Source organism: Budorcas taxicolor, chromosome 3 (assembly GCF_023091745.1).
Source record: "Budorcas taxicolor isolate Tak-1 chromosome 3, Takin1.1, whole genome shotgun sequence".
Lineage (NCBI taxonomy): Eukaryota > Metazoa > Chordata > Mammalia > Artiodactyla > Bovidae > Budorcas > Budorcas taxicolor.
In genome coordinates this window covers 8,404,207-8,428,058 of record NC_068912.1, presented here as the reverse complement: position 1 = coordinate 8,428,058, position 23,852 = coordinate 8,404,207, and the positions used below count along the sequence as shown (strand labels likewise).

Genomic DNA, 23,852 nt, shown 5'->3' with positions numbered 1-23,852 from the left:
TCAGCCAGGGGCAACGTCGCCCCCAAAAGCAGACTTGTCAACGTCTAGAGACATTTCTATTTTCACAATTAGGGGATGCCACTTGGCATCTAGTGGGTAGAGGTCAGGGATGTTGCTGCTGGTGCTGCTAAGTCACTTCAGTCGTGTCTGACTCTGTGTGATCCCATAGACGGCAGCCCACCAGGCTCCCCCGTTCCTGGGATTCTCCAGGCAAGAACACTGGAGTGGGTTGCCATTTCCTTCTCCAATGCATGAAAGTGAAAAGTGAAAGGGAAGTCACTCAGTCGTGTCCGACTCTACTAAACACCCTATAATGTGTGGGACAGGTCCTAACATCGAGAATTATTTGGCCCCAAATGTCAATAGTACTGAGGCTGAGAAATCCTGCTTGAAGGATAGACATATTAATCTTCATTTATACAGATGAGGAATCTGTAGTTCTGAGAAGCTACCTGTCATTCAAAATTAGACTAATACAGCTCCAAAGCCCTGCTCTTTCACCATGCCATAATGATGGGAACAGTGATGGGAATGAGGGTGAGAAAGATAAAGAACCAGGGCACTAGTTGCTGCTCAGAAGATATTTGTTGGAGGGATGAGCACAAGAAAAAAAAACAAAACAAAAAACAAAAAAAAAGAAAGAAAGAAAAACAAAGGGTGATAAAAGATGGGGATGATCATTCTATTGCCACCCTGACACACTTCTCTGTCCTGGTTCCACAATCCAAAACGGAGTCTGGATTATGATAATAAAGGCAATCGAATGATGGGGAAAGGTGGCCTCAAGCCCCTCTGCTCAGTCTCAGGAGGAGTCTGACGCCAGTGTCTGCACCTCTACATGGATCTAGAAGATGGGGAGTTCCCTGGCACATTCTCCTCCATCGCCTTTTCCAAAGAGACAGACAGGGAGTTCTGAGCTGAGTCTGGGTGACCATTCCCCTCTTCCTCCCTGGGGCTGAGCCCAGCTGTGGCCCCAGAGGACGAGGAGAATTTGTTTCCCAGTTCCTACATTTTCTGTGAATTTGGAGTGGGACGGAGCCAGATTCATTCTGGGAAGCCCTGAATCTTCTGGGAGGGGACTCTCTAGATGAAAGAGGGTGGAAGGGGAGGAGCCAGTGATAGAGCAACACTTCTTTTCACTTCTTCTTTTGGACTGCAGAGTTGGCCCTCTGCGTGGACTATCAAGCCTCGAGAGAAGCCAGTGCCTGCCGTGCCAGGCTGTCAGAGCAACCTGCTCACTCGCTCCTGGAGTGATGGGGATCCCCTCATTCCTAGCCTTCCCTGCTGCCTGGAGGAACCGAGCTCACTGCATGCCCTGGCATCCTTGGGGCCACATGCTACTGTGGACAGCTCTGCTCTTCCTGGGTGAGTCGGGGGCCCGGCAGGGGCAGTGGAGCAGGACCATGGGCAGGTGGGCTTCTCCAAGTCACCTGCTGCCACCTGGGTTGTTGCAGAAATAGGAGGTGGTATCACTGGTTGCAGGTGGGTGGGGTGAACACTGCTGGGCACTGCTTTCTCTGCACCACTAACCTCTCTACCGCCAGAGGCAAGGATGAGGGCTGCAGTGGGAAGCACATCAGGAAAGTCAGGAGGGTGAAGGCAGGCTGATGAAAATCACATTCTGACGACCTTGCTGGCCTTGGGAAATTATGAAATTGGCAGAAGTAGGGCTTTTTAAACATTTTGCCCAATGACACTGGGCACCAAGGGCCCTGGTAATCTGCCATCTCCCACAGCTGAGCCAGCCTTGAGGAATGTCCAGTGACCTAGACTTGAAGGACTGATGATGGCCAAGGTGTTCACCTTCCTTAGAAATGTATGTTTCACTGGGACTAATCTTAGGCCAGAGGGCCAATGCTGTCTTAAGCAATAAGAGGTGTGAGGGAGCGATAAAAACTGCCTTGGGGAGCAGAGGCCATCCTCTGTGCCTGCCACTTTAGGCAGCAGGGCCTTTTCTCTTTCTGTGAAAGGAGAGTCCCCCGGGGAAAAGTGCACGAGAGTCTGGGTTATTCAGGGATGGAGATCAGAGAATATGTTAGCCCGGCAACTCCAGCAGCATCAGCTGTGGGACCAGAGACATCAAGAATGCCTCCTTGCACTGCAGGCATGAAGAGAGGAAAAGATCAGTATCACTACCAAGAAAATCAGAGCAAATGTACTCAAGTGTCAGAACTGCACTTTAGTGTCTTTCTGAATATGGTGACAGTAAATTTATGAAGATATCAGTCTGGCCCCTGTGTGGTAATTTTGTTAACGCAGCTGAACAAGTTAAGGCATGAACAACACAGGTGAACGAAACGCAGACATGACGTTAAAGGACCACAAGAGACTCACAAGAGAGGTAAGGGGATTTGCAAGTGAGAGGTTAACAGGCAGGAAGGCTGCTGCTGCTACTGCTGCTGCTAAGTCGCATCAGTCGTGTCCGACTCTGTGCGAACCCACAGACGGCAGCCCACCAGGCTCTGCCGTTCCTGGGATTCTCCAGGCAGGAAGGCGAGGGGCCCCCAAATGGAGGATTGGCCGCAAGTATCAGACATTTTCTAAATTTCTCTCTTAAACGGCAGGAGGAAACTACAAGTGTCAGATTTTATTCCCCTTCTCTATACAAAATTAAAAGGAGGTTTCCCTTAAAATGCTGTGTGGCCATGACAACACCTGGTTCCACCTAAACTTAACTTTTCTCAAACCTTGAGCTAACCAATGTGTTTTTCTTATGGAAATGTTTTTCTTATGGAAATGTTTTTCTTAAGCTATGTTAATGAACTATGTATTTACCTTAGATTCTGTCTTTATTTAAGTCAGTTTTGCCTAACCCTCCCGAACCCTTAAGAGCTCAACAGACCAGTATGTTTTACCAATGGAAATGTTCTCTTAAACTATGTTAATGAGACTATGTATTTGTTTGGAAATCTCCCTTTCTTCAAGATTCATGTCAATCATTTTATGGCCTGGGATGACTCACCTTGTGCCAATGTTACCTCAAAATGTATGTTGTGATAAGGGGCCTGGTACCACTCTCTGAGTTTTGAGACATTTCCTTCCTCTAATTAGCAGCCTGTTGGTAGGAATATAACTTCTTGTTAAAAACTAGCAAGGCAGCACTCTTTCTACCCCCTTCTGATGTTATGTCAGAAGACCAGTCTAAGGAGTGGCCTTCTCTATCTCTTTTATACTTTAATAAAACTTTATTACACAAAAGCTTTGAGCAACCATGCCTCATCACTGGCCTGGATTGAATTTCTCTTCTCCAGAGGCCAAGAGTCCTGGCGTTTTTCATGGCTCAGCAACAACCTTTCACAATGTGATTGTTTGTAATGATGAATCATCATATCCAAACACAAGGCTGATCTTTGCTTTCTCTCTTGCAGCTCCTGTTCCTGGGAAACGTGGTAAGTGCTCCACCGCATCCCTTCTGTCCCCCAGCCACCCTCTCTCTCTGCTCCCTGTACCCTGTCTGGAGGAACTCTGGATGCACCAGCAACCCAGGACTGAGGTAGAGCCAGGAAAGAGGAGTTGTGCCCACAAGAAGCCCCACACCCCCTTCTCCTTCCTGCTTCCCTTCCACTGAAGCCAGGGGTGGGCAGCCAAGGGACACAGATGCCTCAGCCCTCCTGCTTCTGTTATGATGAGACCTCACAGATTCTGTCACAGAAAATAACTGTCCTCTGTCTCAACTGCTTCCTCTTTCCAAACTAAACCACGAGCTCAGGCTATGCAGAATCACATGATATACTTAGGTTATCCCCATGGGTTGATAAATTGTCCATTTTTCATGTATCTGAAGGCTTCAGGGCCTGTTCCCTTGGACAGGAAGAGGAGGCCGTATTACTGGCAGCAGCTGGGTGGGGTGAACACTGCTGGGCACTGCTTTCTCAGCACCACTAACCTCTCCGCCACCCAGGACTGGTAGGGGGTGGGGCTCTCCTGGGTTACTGAATCCAGGGCTTCTAGACTGGCTTTCTGGCCTTTCTCACTCTTCCTTATTCTCCTGAGGCCATAGAGACTCCTCTGTGCTTTGGTGTCAGGACAGGTCTCTTCTAAAGGACAAAGAATGAAACGGGTCAGAAGAGAAATGTGCCCTTTGACTCTCAGCCTGGCACCTCCATCAGGTGGCCCCTTGTCTTCATCCAGCTGGGAAGACAATTTATCCACTAGTGTCCAAGTGCCTCAGGTTATGGAGGTGGGGGAAGTGATTCCCCAAAGGATGTATGTGTAGAGTGTGTGTGTGTCTGAGTGTGAGTTCAAGAGAGAAAAAGAAATAGAGACAGAGAGGAGGAACTGGGTAGAGCTCCTCGGGTGAGATGTACTTGTGTTTCTAGACTGTTTGCTTGCCCCCCTCCCATTTCCCTACCCCCATCCTCTCCTCCCTCAGAGAGTCTGGGCTCCTGGGGGCCCCTGTGTGGCTGCAGAACTGCCACCGGCATCGCCTTCAGGTGCAGAACTGTTCTGGGTTGGGTTCTTCTCCTGATCTCCGCAGCATGGCCACAGTCTTCCATCATCTGAGATTTGGGGTCTGCTTAGGCCCTTGGGGACTTCCCTGGTGGCTCAGATGGTAAAGCGTCTGTCTACAATGCGGGAGACCTGGGTTCGATCCCTGGGTCAGGAAGATTCCCTGGAGGAGGAAATGGCAACCCACTCCAGTCCTCTTGCCTAGAAAATCCCATGGACGGAGGAGCCTGGTGCAGGCTACTGCCCATGCGGTCGCAAGGAGTCGGACACGACTGAGCAACTTCACTTCCAGGCCCTTGGGGTCCCTCTTCCTCATGCTGCCTCCTCTCTCTGCCCCTCAGCAGATCTCCCAAAAGCTGTGGTGAGCATCCAGCCTGCGTGGATCACTGTGCTCAGGGAGGATCACGTGACGCTGATGTGCCAGGGGACCAGCTTCTATGCAGGCAACCTCACCACGTGGTTCCATAACGGGAGCTCCATCGACACCCAGAACCAGCCCAGCTACAGCTTTAGGGCCAACAGCAATGACAGTGGATCCTACAGGTGCCAGAGGGAGCAGACCAGCCTCAGCGACCCCGTGCATCTGGATGTGATTTCTGGTCAGTGGAGGAAGGCCCTGGAGAGTCTGGGAGAACAAGGAGAGATGAAATCTGCTTCCACGGCAGAGGTTTTTAGGAAAGGGCAGTTGCCGACTTACTGGAGAGCACGGCCGTGAGTTGTTTGAAGTGGTTTTGGTCCACTCATTTCCCTTTTCAACCCACCTCCTCGGGTTAGTATGAGTGGCGAGGTGGAAGTTCCTAAGAGATTTCTCAGAATATGCTGGGCTCCTTTGTCTTTGTGCCGACTGAGCAAGAAGGTGACCAGGCCACCAACAGGCATCTGGGTGTGAGAGCAGCAGAAGAAAATCTCTAATTCATAGAAATCTTCCCATTTTTGTGGCAGAGTCAAATGCACAGGGAATTACTAGCCATCTAAGCATGATGATTTCATTCACCTTTTAGCCTCAGTTTCCTCTCCTGCTAGTGGAGATACCACTGCCTCCCCCACGAGGTTCTGGTGAGAATCTGCATCTCCCTAATCCCTGCCCTCTCTCTGTGCAACTGAGGTGAAACGCGTGTCTTTTACATTTTTATTTATTTGTCTACGGCTGCTCTGTGTCTTCGTTGCTGTGTGTGGGCTAGTGTCTAGTTGAGGTGCATGGGCTTCTTACTGAGGTGGCTTCCATAAATACAATTTGGTTGGCGTTATGATTTGCTGAAGGATCTAAGTGTGGTTGACCGGCACACATGTGACTGTTGTCATTTTTTCTTATCTCCCTGCTCCCTTCCGAGTTATCTGTTGTTTCCTGCCCTTTTTTTCCAATTTCGACTCTCCTCTGTCCTATAACTTCAGGAAAAAGGTCGGTGTGGGCTGAGATCAGGATTAGAAGTAGCTACCTAAGCCTCTATTCCCTACACAACGAAGAAATTAAATATTTTTCCTCGGTAAAAAAATGAAATTTGGGGGAAAAATACACAGCCGGCTAATGGCCCACTCATGTCACTGCGGCCTTGAGACAAAGTCCCCACTGAATTCCACATTTACTAATATGCACCAAGTAAACCAATATTTGTTGGATGCCCATGACTTTCCCCAAGGACACAGGTCTCTGCTGTGTCCCCCTCACATGCTGTCTCCTCTCTCAGACTGGCTTCTCCCTCATCTCCCTCCTTCCCTTAGGGAAGGGATTTCACTCTGGGTCCCCTGTATCCTCCTGCAGAGGCCTCTTGGGCCAGACAGGGCTGCAGCTGCGTCTCCCAGGACGGGACGAGAAGACAAGCATATCTGAACACCTACTGTGTGTCAGCAACTACTGTAGATAGTACAGCTAATGGTGCGATTGTGACTCGTTCCGCATACGAGGAAGCTGAGCCCCAGAAGAATTCATTATTTACCCAGGATCACAGGGTGCACGCATGAAGGAGCCAGAATTAGAGACCAGGGGGGTGTGATTCCACATTTAAACTCCCCCACACATACTGGCCCCCGGAAGGATGGTCTGGGTCTCAGATCTGAGTCAAGACCTTCTGGGTCCTGCGGTCCCTTTGTGTCTTTTAGACTGGCTGCTGCTCCAGACCCCCAGCCTCGTGTTCCAGGAAGGGGAGCCCATCATGCTGAGGTGCCACAGCTGGAGAAACCACCCTCTGAGTAAGATCACATTCTACCAGGATGGGAAATCCAAGACATTTTCCTATCAGCGCTCCAACTTCTCTATCCCACACGCCAACCTCAATCACAGCGGCCAGTACCACTGCACAGCGTTTCTCGGGAAGACGCCACACTCGTCACAGCCCGTGAACATCACTGTCCAAGATGGGAATGAAGGTTGTTCAAGGAGATGTACACCTTGGAAAGATGGGTAGTGAGGGGATTATTAATCTTTTCTGGACTCCAGAATGTTTGTTTTCCTGGGAGCGCCTGCTTAACATAAACAGGAACCCTGAAAGTCCTAGTTTGGCCTGATGGTTCTGTGAATGTGAAGCTGTGTTCCAGGTCTTTTCTCAGGGATTATAGAAATGGGTGTCATTCATTTGGTGTTTTAACTCTCAGGGGACAAAATCTATCTTTTCATCCTCCGTATCCAACTCCCAGACATTGCCACTCTCCCTCTTTTGCATCTCATTCAAACCACTCTATCACGTGTCTCTCCCGGCATCTAATGCTTACTGCGTTTTCCTACTGAGCCTCTCACCCTAGGATCGACTCTTAGCTTGCTGCATCCATGTTGGCAGGAGAACCTCTCTCTACACACAAAGAACAAGACTTTGCCTGTTCTTGAGAAACCGTACATTGTGGAATCCATATTATGTCCTTTCAGACGGTATCACAGACTATTTATGCCAGCCTGATGGGTTCAGAGGAGGTGGTGAGTGAAAACGTGTTGATGTCATCTGTGTATTCCCAAGTTCAATGTTCCCCAAAAGCTGTTCCCCAATCACATAACTCTTTGAGAGCCCTTTCAGAATGAAGGGTTCTGTGGTCAAATTAATGCAGAACACACTACGTATTCTTTTCATCTCCTTTTATATTCATAATGCATACCAAAGGCTTCAAGAAGCCCTGTCTCAAAGAAAACTTTTAAATTATGTCTGGTAAGGCATTTGCTAAACTCAGGTAACCACAGAATCCTTCTTCTTCTATAACTTCTCTTAATGTCCTGCAGAACAGATGTGTTTGAGGTCATCCTTTGGGAAATGCCGATCCAGCACTTTATTTGGGAAGGCAGAGAGATGAAGCAATCCACTGAAGACTTCCTGGGGTAGCTGTCTGCTCCTGGCCTTGGCTTGGGTTGCTTTGCAAAGACGCCTCACTAGGGACATGACTGTTTGTTCCAAATTTCTGTCTTAACAACTGTCATTTTCCCCATTCCTCTGCCTCTCTGATTAGGTCCAGCAGTTCCACTCATCTTTCCACCTTGGTATCAAATCACTTTCTGCCTGGTGATGGGGCTCCTTTTGGCAGTGGATACAGGCCTGTATTTTTCAGTGCAGAGAGACCTTCAAAGCTCCATGGGAGACTGGAAGAATTACAAAGCCAGATGGAGCCAAGACCCTCAGAACAAATGACTCTTCATTCCATGATGTAACAGCAGTAGTGGCAGCAACTCTTCAGTCCATAACTTTCCTCTTCCCTGGCCTCACCTTGACAACAACCTGGGCTAAGGAGGCTCCAGGGAAAGAAAAAACCTGTGATCTCCAGATCAAGTAGAAGGTAACAGGCCCTACCTTCACTGATCTCCCAAAGGCTAAGGCACAGTCCCAGCCCATCCAGCTCTACATGGACTCACAGCAAATGTGTTCTCCCAGCTCCTCGCCAGAGGCTCCTCAAATATATGAAACCTCAGTAAATCCTGGTGCTTCTTTCAAAGTAAATCCAACAATCTTCCCACTTCTCAGAGGCTGCAGATGGGCTCGTGGGGGCCGGGGCTGCCTGGAGGGATGGCGCAGCCCCAGGAGGTGGGTAGACATGGCAGCATCTTGATCCAAGCCACCATCCTCTCTTACTTGGATTATTGCAACAGCCTCCTGCCTGGTCTTCCTGCACTCAACCATGTCACCCAACAGTCTATTCTCACAACAGCCAGTGTGTGTTGTATCTGTCACTTCCTTTCTGGAAGCTATGTAATAGCTTCCCCCTTGCATTTAGAGTAATAGCTAAAGCCTTTGCCATGTTCTACAAGGTACTACATGATCTTGCTCCTCAATGCCTCTCTGACCTCATTTACTGCTCTGTTTTGCTTCCTTGGACACTTCAATTATATTTCTGCTACAGGTTCATGTTATTTACTGTTCCTGAAATGTTCTTATAGATAGCCACATCATGCTTCTTCATGGTCTTTACTCAAATATCACCTCATCAGTGAGGTCTCCTCGGTCATTCAACCTAACCTCACTTCTCCACCATCTCCTAATCCTGCTCTTCTGCTTTATTTTTCCCCATTGTTCTCATCTCCAACTGAATATGTTCAGTTGTTCAGTTGTTTATTGCTGTATTCCCCCCCCCCCCCCCCCCCCGGTATATATCACCAACTGACTACTCCCTCTCTCATTAAAACATGCTCCAGGAGATCTGGGCCTTTGTCTGTTTTGTTCACTACTATATACTTAAGAGTCAAGGTCAGTGTCTGGCACATGATAAGGCCCTCAATACATATTTATGGAGTGAGTAAGTTCTTCAGCATTCAAAATCAGACACTTTTTAAAAAAGTACATCTACTCCATCTTACCAGAAGCAGAAATCCAATTCAGTACTACTGAACACCCTGTTAGATACTACCCAAAATATCCCACTAGTACATGCATTTCAGCTTTGAATGTTATCTGTCTAAACTCATTTTTTACTTTCACCCATCACATCTTGTAAAGTAGTGTATTAGTTGGATCTATTTCCCTCTGATTGAATTGACTCTCTAAGCCTGTACAGTAGCCGTGGAAAGCATACTACAAAGACAGTCAAACAACCTGGATCTGTGTTTCATTTCTACCATTTGCTAGGTGCTTTGTCTTGAAGAACTCATTTAACTACTCTATGAATTAGATTCTTCTTTGGTGAAATAGTAATATCTTTATCTCCCTCCCCAGGGATATCATGTGAGGTTAAAGTGTAACAACATACATGGAAGCATAATGTCTTTGGAACGTAGCAGATGTTTAATAAATGCTTATGGAATCTGATGTCTTCAGAGCACACTATTTGGCTGGTACTTTCCCTTTAAATAGATAATAGTGCTTTTACTATAGTAACTGAAAAAAAAAAACATATGAAGGTCTAAGCTGGAGTAGGGACGAAATCAAAGGTAGAAGCGTGGGTGAGTTACGTTTCTGCGGCTAGTCACATTGGAAAAAAAATGGGGATAACACCATTTGACTAGCTCTAGCCAGTATATTAAGCTCGTATGCTGTAAAAATACAATCTTAGTGGCATAAATCATCAAAGGTTTATTTCTCTCTCATTTTCTGCTATATATGTGGAAGACTTCCTAAGGAAGCTACCTCTCATGGGATGGCTCAGGTTTATACTGTACTTTCATTTTAACACCAACTACCACTCATTGCCAAGGAAGGCAAAGAGAACAGTAACAATTAGGACAGTAATTAAATGCACTGTCTCTGTCCAAAAGTAACATATCACGCATACTTGAATTTCATTAATCAAAACAAGTTGTACAACCTGACCTGAAGAGGCATGAAATTGCAATCCTTTTTTGAGGCTGAAAAGAGGCGACTCATACATATTTTTAAGCATCATCAATATCTAGCACACTAAGGTTCCTTACTGTACTGTTGTTAAGGGTTAAAATGAATAAAGTATATATGGCACCGTATGATAGACATAGCAGATCACTCCTCTTTTTCTTATCAACACAAGCTTGATTTTTTCAGGTATAGAGCAAGTACATAGTTTAGGGGAAACAGGAATCCTCTTTTGCTCCTGGATGAAATCAGAGACTTCTACAGCTAGAACGTCTTAGAAAAGATGAAGTTCAATCTCCTCATTTTAAAACTGAGAGAGCAATGAACCAGATGGTTGAAATGATTTGTGCAAGGATGTACAAGTAGCTGTGTCACAGATCTGTACATACCGTAATTGGATTGTACTGTATATTTTGTTCTACAGCTTGTTTTAGAAGCTTGGAAACACCCTCGGAGCACCCTTTTTTGCAGGGCCTTGCCTAAAATACCCTGACTTTGACACACAGGCCTGGCCAGCTAAACACTGAGAGAGAATGAATTTAGAGCTGACAGCTTCTCTCCCTCTTGGGTTTTAAAATAGGTTCCTTCTTTTTGAGGATGTATAGTTACTCTATAACAACCTTTATGGAAAAAGAATCTAAACAAAGAATGGATATATGTACATGTATAAGTGATTCACTTTGCTGTACAGCAACAGAAACATTTTAAAACAAGTACACTCAAATAGAATTTTTTTTTTTTAAATGAAGATCCACTTTAGAAGTTGAATTAAAGAAAAAAACAGAAAAAAAAAAATGTTACAATGAGGGTACCCTGAAAGAAAAACGGAGATTGCATTGGCCGGGAATCGAACCCGGGCCTCCCGCGTGGCAGGCGAGAATTCTACCACTGAACCACCAATGCTACTTCCGTGAAGCACCGTCGCAACACTCTCTCTTATCATCATCTCGACCCTAAGTCCCACCCCATAACAGAAATCTGACCTTTTAGTCACAATTTTGAAAACACTGCCTTCATGTTTCAAGACTAAAATAAAACTTTAAACCTCTGTCCTTGAAGCCATGGCTCTAATGCTTTCGGTTTTTCTCGAGCCGCTGGACTCAAAACCGCCCTCTTCAACCAACCAGAGGGAGAACAAGTTTTCACCTTACCACTCTTCTGCCCCAACCGCTCGCCCTTAGAACAAGCCGGGAGAAGCTGGAACTTTCTCTGAAACTCTGAGTCAGACGCTGGTGGGGCCGCCGCTCCCTGCACGGCCGGATCCGCTCGAACCTTCTCCCAGAGTCAGCGCAGCGCCTCCTGGGCTGAGTCAGCCGGAGCGGGCGGGCTGGGTGGCTCTGGGCTCGCCGCGAAGGCACTGGAAGTTTCGCGCCGGCGGCGGCAGGGGCAGGAGGCGGGTCTCCCGCAACTGGATAAAAAGCTCGTGGAGCCGGAGCCGAGCAGATCCGAGCTGAGCAGGCAGGAGAGCGGCGCCGCGCAGCGCACCTCCACGGCTGAGCAGCACCAACTTCCGCAGGTTCGTGCATCCGACTCTGTATCGCACTCGTCGCCGGGAGCGGGAGATAACCACAACCATGTCCGCCGCGCGCGAGCTGGCCATAGGCATCGACCTGGGCACCACGTACTCGTGCGTGGGCGTGTTCCAGCACGGCCGGGTGGAGATCCTTGCCAACGACCAGGGCAACCGCACCACCCCCAGCTACGTGGCCTTCTCAGACACCGAACGGCTGGTGGGCGACGCGGCCAAGAGCCAGGCGGCCCTGAACCCGCACAACACCGTGTTCGACGTCAAGCGACTGATCGGGCGCAGATTCGCAGACCCCACTGTGCAGTCGGACATGAAGCACTGGCCCTTCCAGGTGGTGAGCGAGGGCGGCAAGCCCAAGGTGCGCGTGTCCTACCGCGGGGAGGACAAGGCGTTCTACCCAGAGGAGATCTCGTCCATGGTGCTGAGCAAGATGAAGGAGACGGCGGAGGCTTACCTGGGCCAGCCCGTGAAGCACGCTGTAATCACGGTGCCCGCCTACTTCAACGACTCGCAGCGTCAGGCCACTAAGGACGCGGGTGCCATTGCGGGGCTCAACGTCCTGAGGATCATCAACGAGCCCACGGCAGCTGCCATCGCCTACGGCCTGGACCGGCTGGGCGCCGGAGAGCGCAACGTGCTCATTTTCGACCTGGGTGGCGGCACCTTCGACGTGTCGGTCCTCACCATCGACGCTGGTGTCTTTGAGGTGAAGGCCACGGCTGGAGACACTCACCTGGGTGGAGAGGACTTTGACAACCGGCTGGTGAAGCACTTCATGGAGGAGTTCCGGCGGAAGCACGGGAAGGATTTGAGCAGGAACAAGCGGGCCCTGCGCAGGCTCCGCACAGCCTGTGAGCGCGCCAAGCGCACCCTGTCGTCCAGTACCCAGGCCACTCTGGAGATCGATTCCCTGTTTGAGGGTGTGGACTTCTACACTTCTATCACTCGAGCCCGCTTTGAAGAACTGTGCTCGGACCTCTTCCGCAGTACCCTGGAGCCGGTGGAGAAGGCCTTGAGGGATGCCAAGCTGGGCAAGGCCCAGATCCATGACGTTGTCCTGGTGGGTGGCTCTACCCGAATCCCCAAGGTACAGAATCTCCTGCAGGACTTCTTCAATGGCAGGGAGCTGAACAAAAGCATCAACCCGGATGAAGCTGTGGCTTATGGGGCTGCCGTGCAGGCAGCAGTGTTGATGGGGGACACGTGTGAGAAGGTGCAAGATCTCTTGCTGCTGGATGTGGCTCCCCTGTCCCTGGGGCTGGAGACAGCTGGTGGGGTGATGACTACACTGATCCAGAGGAATGCCACTATCCCAACCAAGCAGACCCAGACTTTCACCACCTATTCAGACAACCAGCCTGGGGTCCTGATACAGGTGTATGAGGGTGAGAGGGCCATGACCAGGGACAACAACCTGCTAGGGCGCTTTGAGCTCAGTGGCATCCCTCCTGCCCCACGTGGAGTCCCCCAGATCGACGTGACCTTCGACATTGACGCCAATGGCATCCTGAGTGTGACAGCCACTGACAGGAGCACAGGCAAAGCTAACAAGATCACCATCACCAATGACAAGGGCCGGCTGAGCCAGGAGGAGGTGGAGAGGATGGTTCGTGAGGCTGAGCAGTACAAGGCTGAGGATGAGGCCCAGAGAGACAGGGTGGCTGCCAAAAACTCTCTGGAGGCCTATGTCTTCCATGTGAAGAGCTCCTTGCAAGAGGAGAGGCTTAGAGATAAGATTCCTGAAGAGGACAGGTGCAAAGTACAAGACAAGTGTCAGGAAGTCCTTGCTTGGCTGGAGCACAACCAGTTAGCAGAGAAAGAGGAATATGAGCATCAAAAGAGGGAGCTGGAGCAGATCTGTTGCCCCATCTTCTCCAGGCTCTATGGGGGGCCTGGTGTCCCTATGGGCAACAGTTGTGGAGCTCAAGCCCGACATGGAGCCCCTAGTACTGGCCCTGTCATTGAGGAGGTCGATTAAATGGCCCCTCTGGACGGGTCAGCTAAGACTGTAAGGGCTGGGTTTGTGGACTTTCTAGACTTTCTACTGTGATCCTGCCTAACTTCAGGGGTGGGAGTGGAGGAAAATCTTACCCTCAACAGAGACTTTTTTTTTGTCAGTTGTTTTATTACTGAGGTATTTGTCATTTGACTTATAAAAAAATCTTCTCCTACATCAGACAAGCAGAAGTAATCATTATGAACATTTGTATGGCACTTAAATATTGCTTTTACCTACATTTAATGTATTTTGTTACTTGCATGTATGGATTTGTTATATGAAATAATACAGCTAAATAAACTTTTAGAATTTCTTAGTTTTCTTTCTGTGCAATTAAGTAGACGAAGGGGCAGGGCTTTCAGAAGCAGAAATGTTGGGGTGGGTTTTGAAGGAGGGATGGGAAGAAAATTCATGAGGCTGTGTGCATAATTTCTATAAGGGAAAGCAAGAGGAAGAGTTTGAGGAAGGCACACTGAAATAGTATTGAAGTGTGAGGAGAGAGAATTGTGATATTGTGTTGAAAGAGGGAGGGAGGTGGAGTTGGAAAAGCAGAGTATGAAGAGAAACAAGTTTTGGCAAGACCCTAAAGTAACAATTCTGTATTGGGAGCTTAGTTTAGTTTGCCAGTCTATGTGTCCTAATAACACGGACACAAAGTTTATATGCTAATTATTTGCCTCTCATAATGTGACCTTATTGTTCTTTTAGCGAACAAACCCCAAGTCCTGGATTCTGGGGAATGGTATTTGTTAAATTAAGAGAGTAAGTCTAGTGGTGTAATGAAAGTTATTATTGATCTCATCTGTGTGAAAGAAATTGCATGCTCCCACGTGCTTTGTGCTGATGGGCCCCAGGGTGACAGCGATGACGACAGTGGCAACTGTGTAGTAAAACGGCTGTGCTGGAACCGGACGGGTGTTACTTTATCTGCTCTGCAAGGCAAGCTCTGAGCTTCAGTTTCCCTTCTATTTAATGGGGATGATGATCAAATAGTGTCTCAGATTTGCTATGAGGGTACAATTAAGTATGTGAGAAGTGAAGAAGAATGTTAGGCTAGGCATCTAGTATTGAGCAACAAATATTCACTATTACCAATCATTACTAATGGATTGTTGACTGTGTACAATCGAATTGAATCATCACAGCAACACAACAGTGTATTATCTCTTTAGAAAGTGAGGATCCAGAGGTTAAAAGAGGTTGAACAATTTACTCAGTATCCATATCTATGAAGTCGGGGAACGTGGGTAGTGGGGAGAGTTGGAATTAAGAACTATGTCCTGCCTACTTCTGCATTCTGCGCACTCTTACCTCACAAACAGACCATTAAAAAAAGAAAAAAAGATTTTCCCTCAGATGTTGTGAAATTGTACATATTATTCCTTTAGAACACAGTTGGATGCTGAGCCCTGAGAGAAAAAGTATATTTTATTGTATCTTTGCATTATTCATTAAGTGAATATTATTCATTAAGTGCTTTTTATAGCAAGTGACTGAACCTGGGGAATATTCACAGGCTCAACTTTACTACCAGTTAAATGACATAAGAGAAGGGTGAGTTTGTGTAAGTTAGTTCCCAGTCAGCCCAAAGACTCATTTTTATCTCAGAAATGAAAGTGGCCTTGGTTAGCGGAATGCTACATTATATTTAGCTGAGGGTTATCTCCTGCAGGTTGAGAGGAGACTGCAGTAACCACCCACCTGTAGTCTGGTTGTCAGCTCTCATTTTTAACTGCTTTTTCCTGCACCTGGCCCAAGTCTTTTGTGACTTGGCTTCACACTGAAAGAACTTGCAAAAAAGAGATGATATCACACACATATTCTGTATTATACTCCCCCTTTCCTGAATGTCTTTCCAGCTTCCAACATTGACCACCACAATCTGTTTGCAACTTCTCAAGCAGAATGATGGCACCTGCAAGGTTTGGATAGTTTCCTCACATTTCAACAATCTCTCTCTCTAAACAGACACAGGTTATAAGAAGGAGAATTTCATCATGCTTAGTTGTGAAAACACTTCCCATCTCATTTGGATGGTATCTATTTTTCTACAGAGAGATTTAAACAAAACTAACCACTTCATTGCCAAAGAAAGGCAATCCCAAAGAATGCTCAAACTACTGCACAATTGCACTCATCTCACACGCTAGTAAAGTAATGCTCAAAATTCTCCAAGCCAGCCTTCAGCGATATGTGAACTGTAAATTTCCAGACGTTCAAGCTGGTTTTAGAAAAGGCAGAGGAACCATAGATTAAACTGCCAACACCTGCTGGATCATGGAAAAAGCAAGAGAGTTCCAGAAAAACATCTATTTCTGGTTTATTGACTATGCCAAAGCCTTTGACTGTGTGGATCACAATAAACTGTGGAAAATTCTGAAAGAGATGAGAATACCAGACCACCTGACCTGCCTCTTGAGAAACCTGTATGCAGGTCAGGAAGCAACAGTTAGAACTGGACATGGAACAACAGACTGGTTCCAAATAGGAAAAGGAGTACATCAAGGCTGTATATTGTTACCTTGCTTATTTAACTCATATGCAGAGTACATCATGAGAAACACTGGGCTGGAAGAAGCACAAGCTGGAATCAAGATTGCAGGGAGAGATCTCAATAACCTCAGATATGCAGATGACACCACCCTTTAGGCAGAAAGTGAAGAGGAACTAAAAAGCCTCTTGATGAAAGTGAAGGAGGAGAGTGAAAAAGTTGACTTAAAGCTCAACATTCAGAAAACGAAGATCATGGCATCTGGTCCCATCACTTCATGGGAAATAGATGGGGAAACAGGGGAAACTGTGTCAGACTTTATTTTTTGGGGCTCCAAAATCACTGCAGATGGTGACTGCAGCCATGAAATTAAAAGACGCTTACTCCTTGGAAGGAAAGTTTTGACCAACCTAGATAGCAAATTGAAAAGCAGAGACGTTACTTTGCTAACAAAGATCCGTCTAGTCAAGGCTATGGTTTTTCCAGTGGTCATGTATGGATGTGAGAGTTGGATGGTGAAGAAAGCTGAGAGCCGAAGAATTGATGCTTTTGAACTGTGGTGTTGGAGAAGACTCTTGAGAGTCCCTTGGACTGCAAGGAGATGCAACCAGTTCATCTTAAAGGAAATCAGTCCTGGGTGTTCATTGGAAGGACTGATGTTCAAAAACTCTAATACTTTGGCCATGCAAAGAGTTGACTCATTGGAAAAGCCCCTGATGCTGAAGGGGACGACAGAGGATGAGATGGTTGGATGGCATCACCGACTCGATGGACATGAGTTTGGGTGAACTCTGGGAGCTAGTGATGGACAGGGAGGCCTGGCGTGCTGCGATTCATGGGGTCGCAAAGAGCCGGACACGACTGAGCGACTGAACTGAACGGAACCACTTCACCTGCTTCTGAATGACTATTGCTGATGCTTTAGATACTTTGGGGATTGTTTCCTGTTAATGTGCTTCCCTGGTGGCTCAGAGTTAAAGAATCCCCCTGCAATGCAGGAGATGCAGTTTGATCCCTGGGTTGGAGGACAGCATGGTATTTAAGTGTCTTTGTATTGTGTATATATAGTCTTAGTTTGATTCCTGTAATCACAACTATTGTGATTAAAATATTAATTTGTTTCCCAAAATATTGAAACAAAATACATTCCATTATTAAAAAATCAAAACTTCCTACAGCCCTTCCAATGAAAAACCAGCAGTTTTGGAAACTCCCTGGTGGTCCAGTGGTTAGGACTCTATACTTCCACTGCCTTGGCTGGGTTTCTGTCCGTGGTAGGGGGAGTTAAGATCCCACAAGCCTCGTGGTGGTGGTGAGAGCAGAACAAGAATAATAGCAGTTCCTTGCCCCACTCCCAACTGCTACTATTCCTAACAGGTAACCACTGTTTTTTTGTTGTTGTTGTTGTGGTTAAGACCTTTTTATTTTGCAATAGTTTTAGATGGACAGAGAGTTGTAAAGATACTATAGAAAGTCGCTGTATATCCTTCATCCACCTTCTCTAAATGTAAAGGTCTTACATGGAGCCTTGGAGCAATTAAGCCCAAGCTCTGCAACTACTGAGCCCACGTGCCACAACTACTGACGCCTGCACGCTCTAGGGCTCTTGAGCCACAAACAGCTAATGAGTCCCTGTGCTGCAACTGTTGAAGCTGGAGCACATAGATCCTCTGCTCTGCAGTGAGAAGCCCAACTAGAGAATAGTCTGCCACTCTCTGCAACTACAGAAAGCCCACATGCAGCAATGCAGTCTCAGTATGGCCAAAAATGAATGAATGAATAAATAAAGAAATAAAGCAGTGTCAAAAAATTTTTCACATTTTGATGAGTACTGGTTAGGTATTTGGCAGAAGGAAAGTGAAAGTTGCTCAGTCGTGTCCGGCTCTTTGCAACCCCATGGACTATACAGTCCGTGAAATTCTCCAGGCCAGAATACTGGAGTGGGTAGCTTTTCCCTTCTCCAGGGGATCTTCCCAACCCAGGGATCCAACCCAGGTCTCCTGGGTTGCAGGTGGATTCTTTACCAGCTGAGCTACCAGGGAATCAGATTGTCCCCCAATTTGGGTTTGTCAGACTTCTCATGATTAGAGTGGGGGTTTGGGGGTAGTATATCACAGGGTGAAGTGCCCATCTTATTGCATTATATCAGGAGGTATGTGATACCAATGTGACTAAACTCTGGTGATCTTAATCTTGATCATTTGGTTAAGGTTCGGCTTTGTTATTTTTTCCGTGTCTCTCTTATGGACACACTCTTATCTTCTTTAGTTTAGATACAGTATCTAATTTAACTTTTTACCCTCTGTTTTAAGCAGCCACTGGTATACCGTAAGTGCTCAAATGAGATAGAGTAAAAGTTCGAAAGGGAAAGGATATTCCACGTTAAAAGATCTAAATCAGATAGACCAGTGCTTTCAAACTTTAATATGCGTGAGAATCATTTGAGAATCTTATAAAATGTGGATTCAGTAAATCAGAGGTACAGCTTGAGATTTTTGTTTCTAATAAGCTCCTAGGTCATCTCACTCAATCCTCACAACAATTCTGTCTCCATTTTACAACAAGCAAACTAAGGCTCAGAAAAGTCAAATACATTTCCCAAGGTTATAGTCTAGTAAATAAGAAAGAATGTAAGCTTTCACTAACCAACCTAAAGATCCTTCCATCTTCATGCTTATGAACCTCACACATTCAGCCTTTTCGGATTGACAGTTCTTCTCTCTTCTGCAAAGGACAACATTTTTCTATAACCAGTTCCTCTCAAATGAGAAAGTGGCTTTTTTAGGTCTTGAAGAAAAAGTTCTTGAAATAACGCCATGAGTTTATTTTCCCTCTCTATTACTTTTCCCTGGGTTTAGTATGTTGATTTCTTTCCCTGTTTTTTGGTGGTACCGCAAGCCTACTGAATAAAAACTGGTGGTGGGAGCAGTTTGGCAAGATGGTGGGGAATCAGTCTCACCAAAGCTTGACGCTGCAGTCTTGAGCACAAAAAGACTCGGGTCAATTGCAAATTAAGATCTGGACTGAGGGCTTTTCTCCATGAGGTGAATAAGCACTGAGGAACTGGAGTCTAAAGGAAAGAAAAAAAAAATTGTAACTAGGGATAGATCTAAATTGGAGAAGGAATTGGCAACCCATTCCAGTATTCTCGCCTGGAAAATTTCATGGACACAGGAGCCTGGTGGACTACAGTCTATGGGATCACAAAGAGGCAGACACGACTGAGCGACTAACACACAACACATACATAGATCTAAATAGATTCAGTTTTATATTCAAAGCGAAGCACACTTCCTATGTAGATAGGGAGCATTAACAAGTGTTGATAAAAAAAAGCTTTGATTAAAAAATAAAGGGTTGATTAATCAATAGTCGTTTCTCCACGAATTCAATCCTACTTGTTGATTGGAAATAAATAAGAAAAGCCCGAAGAAAATAACTTGGTGTTGTCAGAAGTGGGATTCGAACCCACGCCTCCAGGGGAGACTGCGACCTGAACGCAGCGCCTTAGACCGCTCGGCCATCCTGACACACGGAAAACCGGCTTTCTTATTTCCTTCTAAGACTGTCAAAAAGTGCTGTAGCATGATGTTAGTTTCTCATTTTAAATAAAGCTACAACTCCTCCCTGGACTTCTTCGCAAAATAGGGAAAATAAAACTGTTTCTGACTCTTATTTCCTACGTCATCACCATCCTAAACTGCAAAGATCCATTTCTCCAGTGCCCCTTCGAACGTTCCTCTCGCTCCTTCTCTTGGGAGACATAGCCACACCAGAGCGGACTCGTTTGTTGGCTGCTCGCCCTTGGTCCCTTCGCTTCAAATCGCCCTTACCGAGTGCAACACCCTGTGGATCTAGTCCTGGGGCGGCGCCAAGCGGCGGAGCGGGGAGTTCGGATGACAGAAGGCGGGGGCATGGGTAAGAAAATGCTCTGCCGAGCGAGGCATTGGCTTTCCCTCCTGGCTTCCCGCTGTTCCGTCCTTCCAGCTCCGGGCCCCTGGTGATCTCTGGGTTTCAGGCCCTCGTCCTTCGTTGGCGGGGCCGACTAAGAAGAGTAAGGACGGGGTCCATCCTTGCCTAGAAAAGGCTCTGTGTATTTTGGGGTTTCAGACACAAAACAGTACTGAAAAACATTTGCGGAGTCATAGCCTCTATTACTCTTATACATGTAATTCAAGAAGCTTATTAAGCAAGCGTTGGTGGTATAGTGGTGAGCATAGCTGCCTTCCAAGCAGTTGACCCGGGTTCGATTCCCGGCCAACGCAGGCGTTTTTCTTTTCCCTCTCTCACGCTAACTAAATGAAGAGAGAAGCAGAGCGTGCGACGGTTTTTGCAGTTTAAAGCCTGAGCGAAACTCAGAACTGAAACTAGAGCTGCAGCCATACCTCACTTTCTCCCTCGACCTCATTCTCTGCCCAGCTACATTTTGGAGGGATTCGAATCTGAAGCGTTTCTTTTCTCTCTTACCTTCCCTCCTGCCTTCCATTTCAAACTTTCAGCTCTTGAGAAATCTTTGGGATCTTCCGGATGTCCTGTCTGAAACTGAGCTTCAGAAAGGGGCCATGGTTTTATACCTTCGAGACTGATACGGTAGCTACAAGCTGTTGGGCACTTGAAACTGGCGAATGTGTCTGAGGAACTGCATGTCCAAGTCTAGTTAATTGTAATTAACACATTAATTAATTGAAGTAAATTGATGTAAAAAGTTAAACAGATACTCCATTTACCTATTGCAGAACGTTAAAGTACTTTACGAACGACTTGGTACGTTATGAATCCACTTGAATTTCAGTTGTGAATGTCATGAAATCTAAATATTAGTCATTTTTTTCCAATGAAAATTTAACGTCTGAGTTGAAATGTGGTATCTGTAAATGTAAAAATGCTTACCAGCTTGAAAATTACGTAAAAAAAATCTAGTTCTTATTTCGGAATTTTGGGTTAAATCACATTATTAAAAATATCACCTGTTTCTTACTTTTTAAGGTGGCTATTAGAGTGGCTATTAGAAAGTTTAAATTACACGTGGAGCTCCTATTATGTTTCAATTGCAACGTGACAGACTAGATACAGTAAAATGACAGCCATTTTTCAAGGAATGACTATGGCAGTTTAGAAGTATCTTCCTAACGAACAATTTTACATAAGTAGCTGTCGCTTTCCTCGTTAGTATAGTGGTGAGTATCCCCGCCTGTCACGCGGGAGACCGGGGTTCGATTCCCCGACGGGGAGGCGAAAGAACTGGTTTTATTTTGTCCTCCCACTGCCAAAACAAAGACTGAACAACTTTCGGAGAAGGCAATGGCACCCCACTCCAGTACTCTTGCCTGGAAAATCCCATGGACGGAGGGGCCTTGCAGGCTGCAGTCCATGAGGTCACAAAGAGTCGGACACGACTGAAGCGACTTAGCAGCAGCAGCAGCAGCAGCAAACAACTTAAGGCACTTTCCAAGAGTACTTCTCTTGCATGCAAATTTCTTGGATCCTGGTCAAGAGCAGTAGGTGCTGCGGTTATTTTGACCCCCGGTTCTGCGTTAAATGCATCGAATCATTAATCCTGCAATCAAGTTTCCACCTGCTCTGCAGCTAAGTGGGCCATCCCTGTTGTTTTCCTGCGGCATACTTGAATCCCATCCCAGCATTCAGGCTCTGCCTTAAACCTTGTACTCCAGATTTCCACCTTTTTTCCTTCTTATTTTCTCCTGCCTCGACGATTCACTAAGCTCTCATTTGCTCCCTTCCTTCATATGCTTTTCAGTAGGGGCCGACCTACATTCTCAAGCCCACACTCTTTGCACTGCCATACTACAGGAAAGAATGCAATTTATGAAACAAACCTCTTCTCTACAAGGGATGATGAAGAATAAACCAAGATCTTATGTCTAAACTGGTTTACAAAGAAATGAGTCACTGGGCCTAAGAAAGCATCACTATGAACAAAGCTAGTGGAGGTGATGGAATTCCAGTGGAGCTATTTCAAATCCTGAAAGATGATGCTGTGAAGGTGCTACACTCAATATGCCAGCAAATTTGGAAAACTCAGTAGTGGGCACAGGACTGGAAGAGGTCAGTTTTCATTCCAGTCCCAAAGAAAGGCAATGCCAAAGAATGCTCGAACTACCACACAATTGCACTTATCTCACAAGCTAGTAAAGTAATGCTCCAAATTCTCCAAGCCAGGCTTCAGCAATACATGAACCGTGAACTTCCAGATGTTCCAGCTGGTTTTAGAAAAGGCAGAGGAACCAGATATCAAATTGCCAACATCCGCTGGATCATGGAAAAAGCAAGAGAGTTCCAGAAAAACATCTATTTCTGCTTTATTGACTATGCCAAAGCCTTTGACTGTGTGGACCACAATAAACGGTGGAAAATCCTGAAAGAGATGGGAACACCAGACCATCTGACCTGTCTCTTGAGAAACCTGTATGCAGGTCAGGAAGCAACAGTTTGAACTGGACGTGGAACAACAGACTGGTTCCAAATAGGAAAAGGAGTATGTCAAGGCTGTATATTGTCACCCTGCTCATTTAACTTATATGCAGTGTACATCATGAGAAATGCTGGGCTGGAAGAAGCACAAGCTGGAATCAAGATTGCAGGGAGAAATATCAATCACCTCAGATATGCAGATGACACCACCCTTATGGCAGAAAGTGAAGAGGAACTAAAAAGCCTCTTGATGAAAGTGAAGGAGGAGAGTGAAATTTTGGCCTAAAGCTCAACATTCAGAAAACTAAGATCATGGCGTCTGGTTCCATCATTTCATGGGAAATAGATGGGGAAACAGTGGAAACAGTGTCAGACTTTATTTTTAGGGACTCCAAAATCACTGCAGATGGTGATTGCAGCCATGAAATTAAAAGACACTTACTCCTTGGAAGGAAAGTTATGGCCAACCTAGATAGCATATTGAAAAGTAGAGACATTACTTTGCTAACAAAGGTCCGTCTAGTCAAGGCTATGGTTTTTCCAGTAGTCATGTATGGATGTGAGAGTTGGACGATGAAGAAAGCTGAGCGCCAAAGAATTGATGGTTTTGAACTATGGTGTTGGAGAAGACTCTTGAGAGTCCTTTGGACTGCAAGGAGATCCAACCAGTCCATCCTAAAGGAGATCAGTCCTAGGTGTTCATTGGAAGGACTGATGTTGAAGCTGAAACTCCAATACTTTGGCCACCTCACGTGAAGAGTTGACCCGTTGGAAAAGACCCTGATGCTGGGAGGGATTGGGGGCAGGAGAAGAAGGGGACGACCGAGGATGAGATGGGTGGATGGCATCACTGACTCGATGGACCTGGGTTTGGGTAGACTCCGGAAGTGTGTGATGGACAGGGAGGCCTGGTGTGCTGTGATTCAAGGGGTCACAGAGTCGGACACGACTGAGCGACTGAACTGAACTATTTGATCTATCAAATACTGAGAGAAGTATGTTGAATTCTCCCACCATGGTGATAGATTTGTTAATTTCCCTCTTGGTCTAATAATTCTTGCTTTTATATTTTAATACTATTTTAATAGATACATATGTGTTTAGAGTTATTATGTGTTTATCATGTGTTTAATCTTTTATTAGCATATAGTGACCATCCTCTTCTAGTGATGATTTATTTCTTAAACTTTAGTTTGTCCACTATATAGCTATTAATACATA

At 46.2% G+C, this 23,852-nt stretch overlaps 2 protein-coding genes and 4 non-coding genes across 6 annotated transcripts; 4 read left to right on the top strand and 2 right to left on the bottom strand.

Moving 5' to 3' along the window:
• The first annotated feature begins 1,253 nt into the window (after nt 1-1,253).
• LOC128044372 (low affinity immunoglobulin gamma Fc region receptor II-like) lies at nt 1,254-8,054 on the top strand. The gene is made up of 5 exons (XM_052636553.1): nt 1,254-1,365; nt 3,369-3,389; nt 4,791-5,048; nt 6,547-6,813; nt 7,876-8,054. The coding sequence occupies exons 1-5, from the start codon at nt 1,254-1,256 to the stop codon at nt 8,052-8,054; spliced, it is 837 nt and encodes a 278-aa protein (XP_052492513.1).
• A 2,959-nt stretch (nt 8,055-11,013) lies between these two features.
• On the bottom strand, nt 11,014-11,084 carry TRNAG-GCC (transfer RNA glycine (anticodon GCC)). The gene has a single exon. It is a non-coding gene; the product is annotated as a tRNA-Gly (tRNA).
• A 555-nt stretch (nt 11,085-11,639) lies between these two features.
• On the top strand, nt 11,640-13,994 carry HSPA6 (heat shock protein family A (Hsp70) member 6). Its single transcript, XM_052636550.1, has one exon. The coding sequence runs from the start codon at nt 11,756-11,758 to the stop codon at nt 13,685-13,687; it is 1,932 nt and encodes a 643-aa protein (XP_052492510.1). The 5' UTR covers nt 11,640-11,755; the 3' UTR covers nt 13,688-13,994.
• Nucleotides 13,995-19,646: 5,652 nt separating this feature from the next.
• TRNAL-CAG (transfer RNA leucine (anticodon CAG)) lies at nt 19,647-19,729 on the bottom strand. Its single transcript has one exon. It is a non-coding gene; the product is annotated as a tRNA-Leu (tRNA).
• Nucleotides 19,730-20,392: 663 nt separating this feature from the next.
• TRNAG-UCC (transfer RNA glycine (anticodon UCC)) lies at nt 20,393-20,464 on the top strand. The gene has a single exon. It is a non-coding gene; the product is annotated as a tRNA-Gly (tRNA).
• An 895-nt stretch (nt 20,465-21,359) lies between these two features.
• On the top strand, nt 21,360-21,431 carry TRNAD-GUC (transfer RNA aspartic acid (anticodon GUC)). The gene has a single exon. It is a non-coding gene; the product is annotated as a tRNA-Asp (tRNA).
• The last annotated feature ends 2,421 nt before the right edge of the window (nt 21,432-23,852 follow it).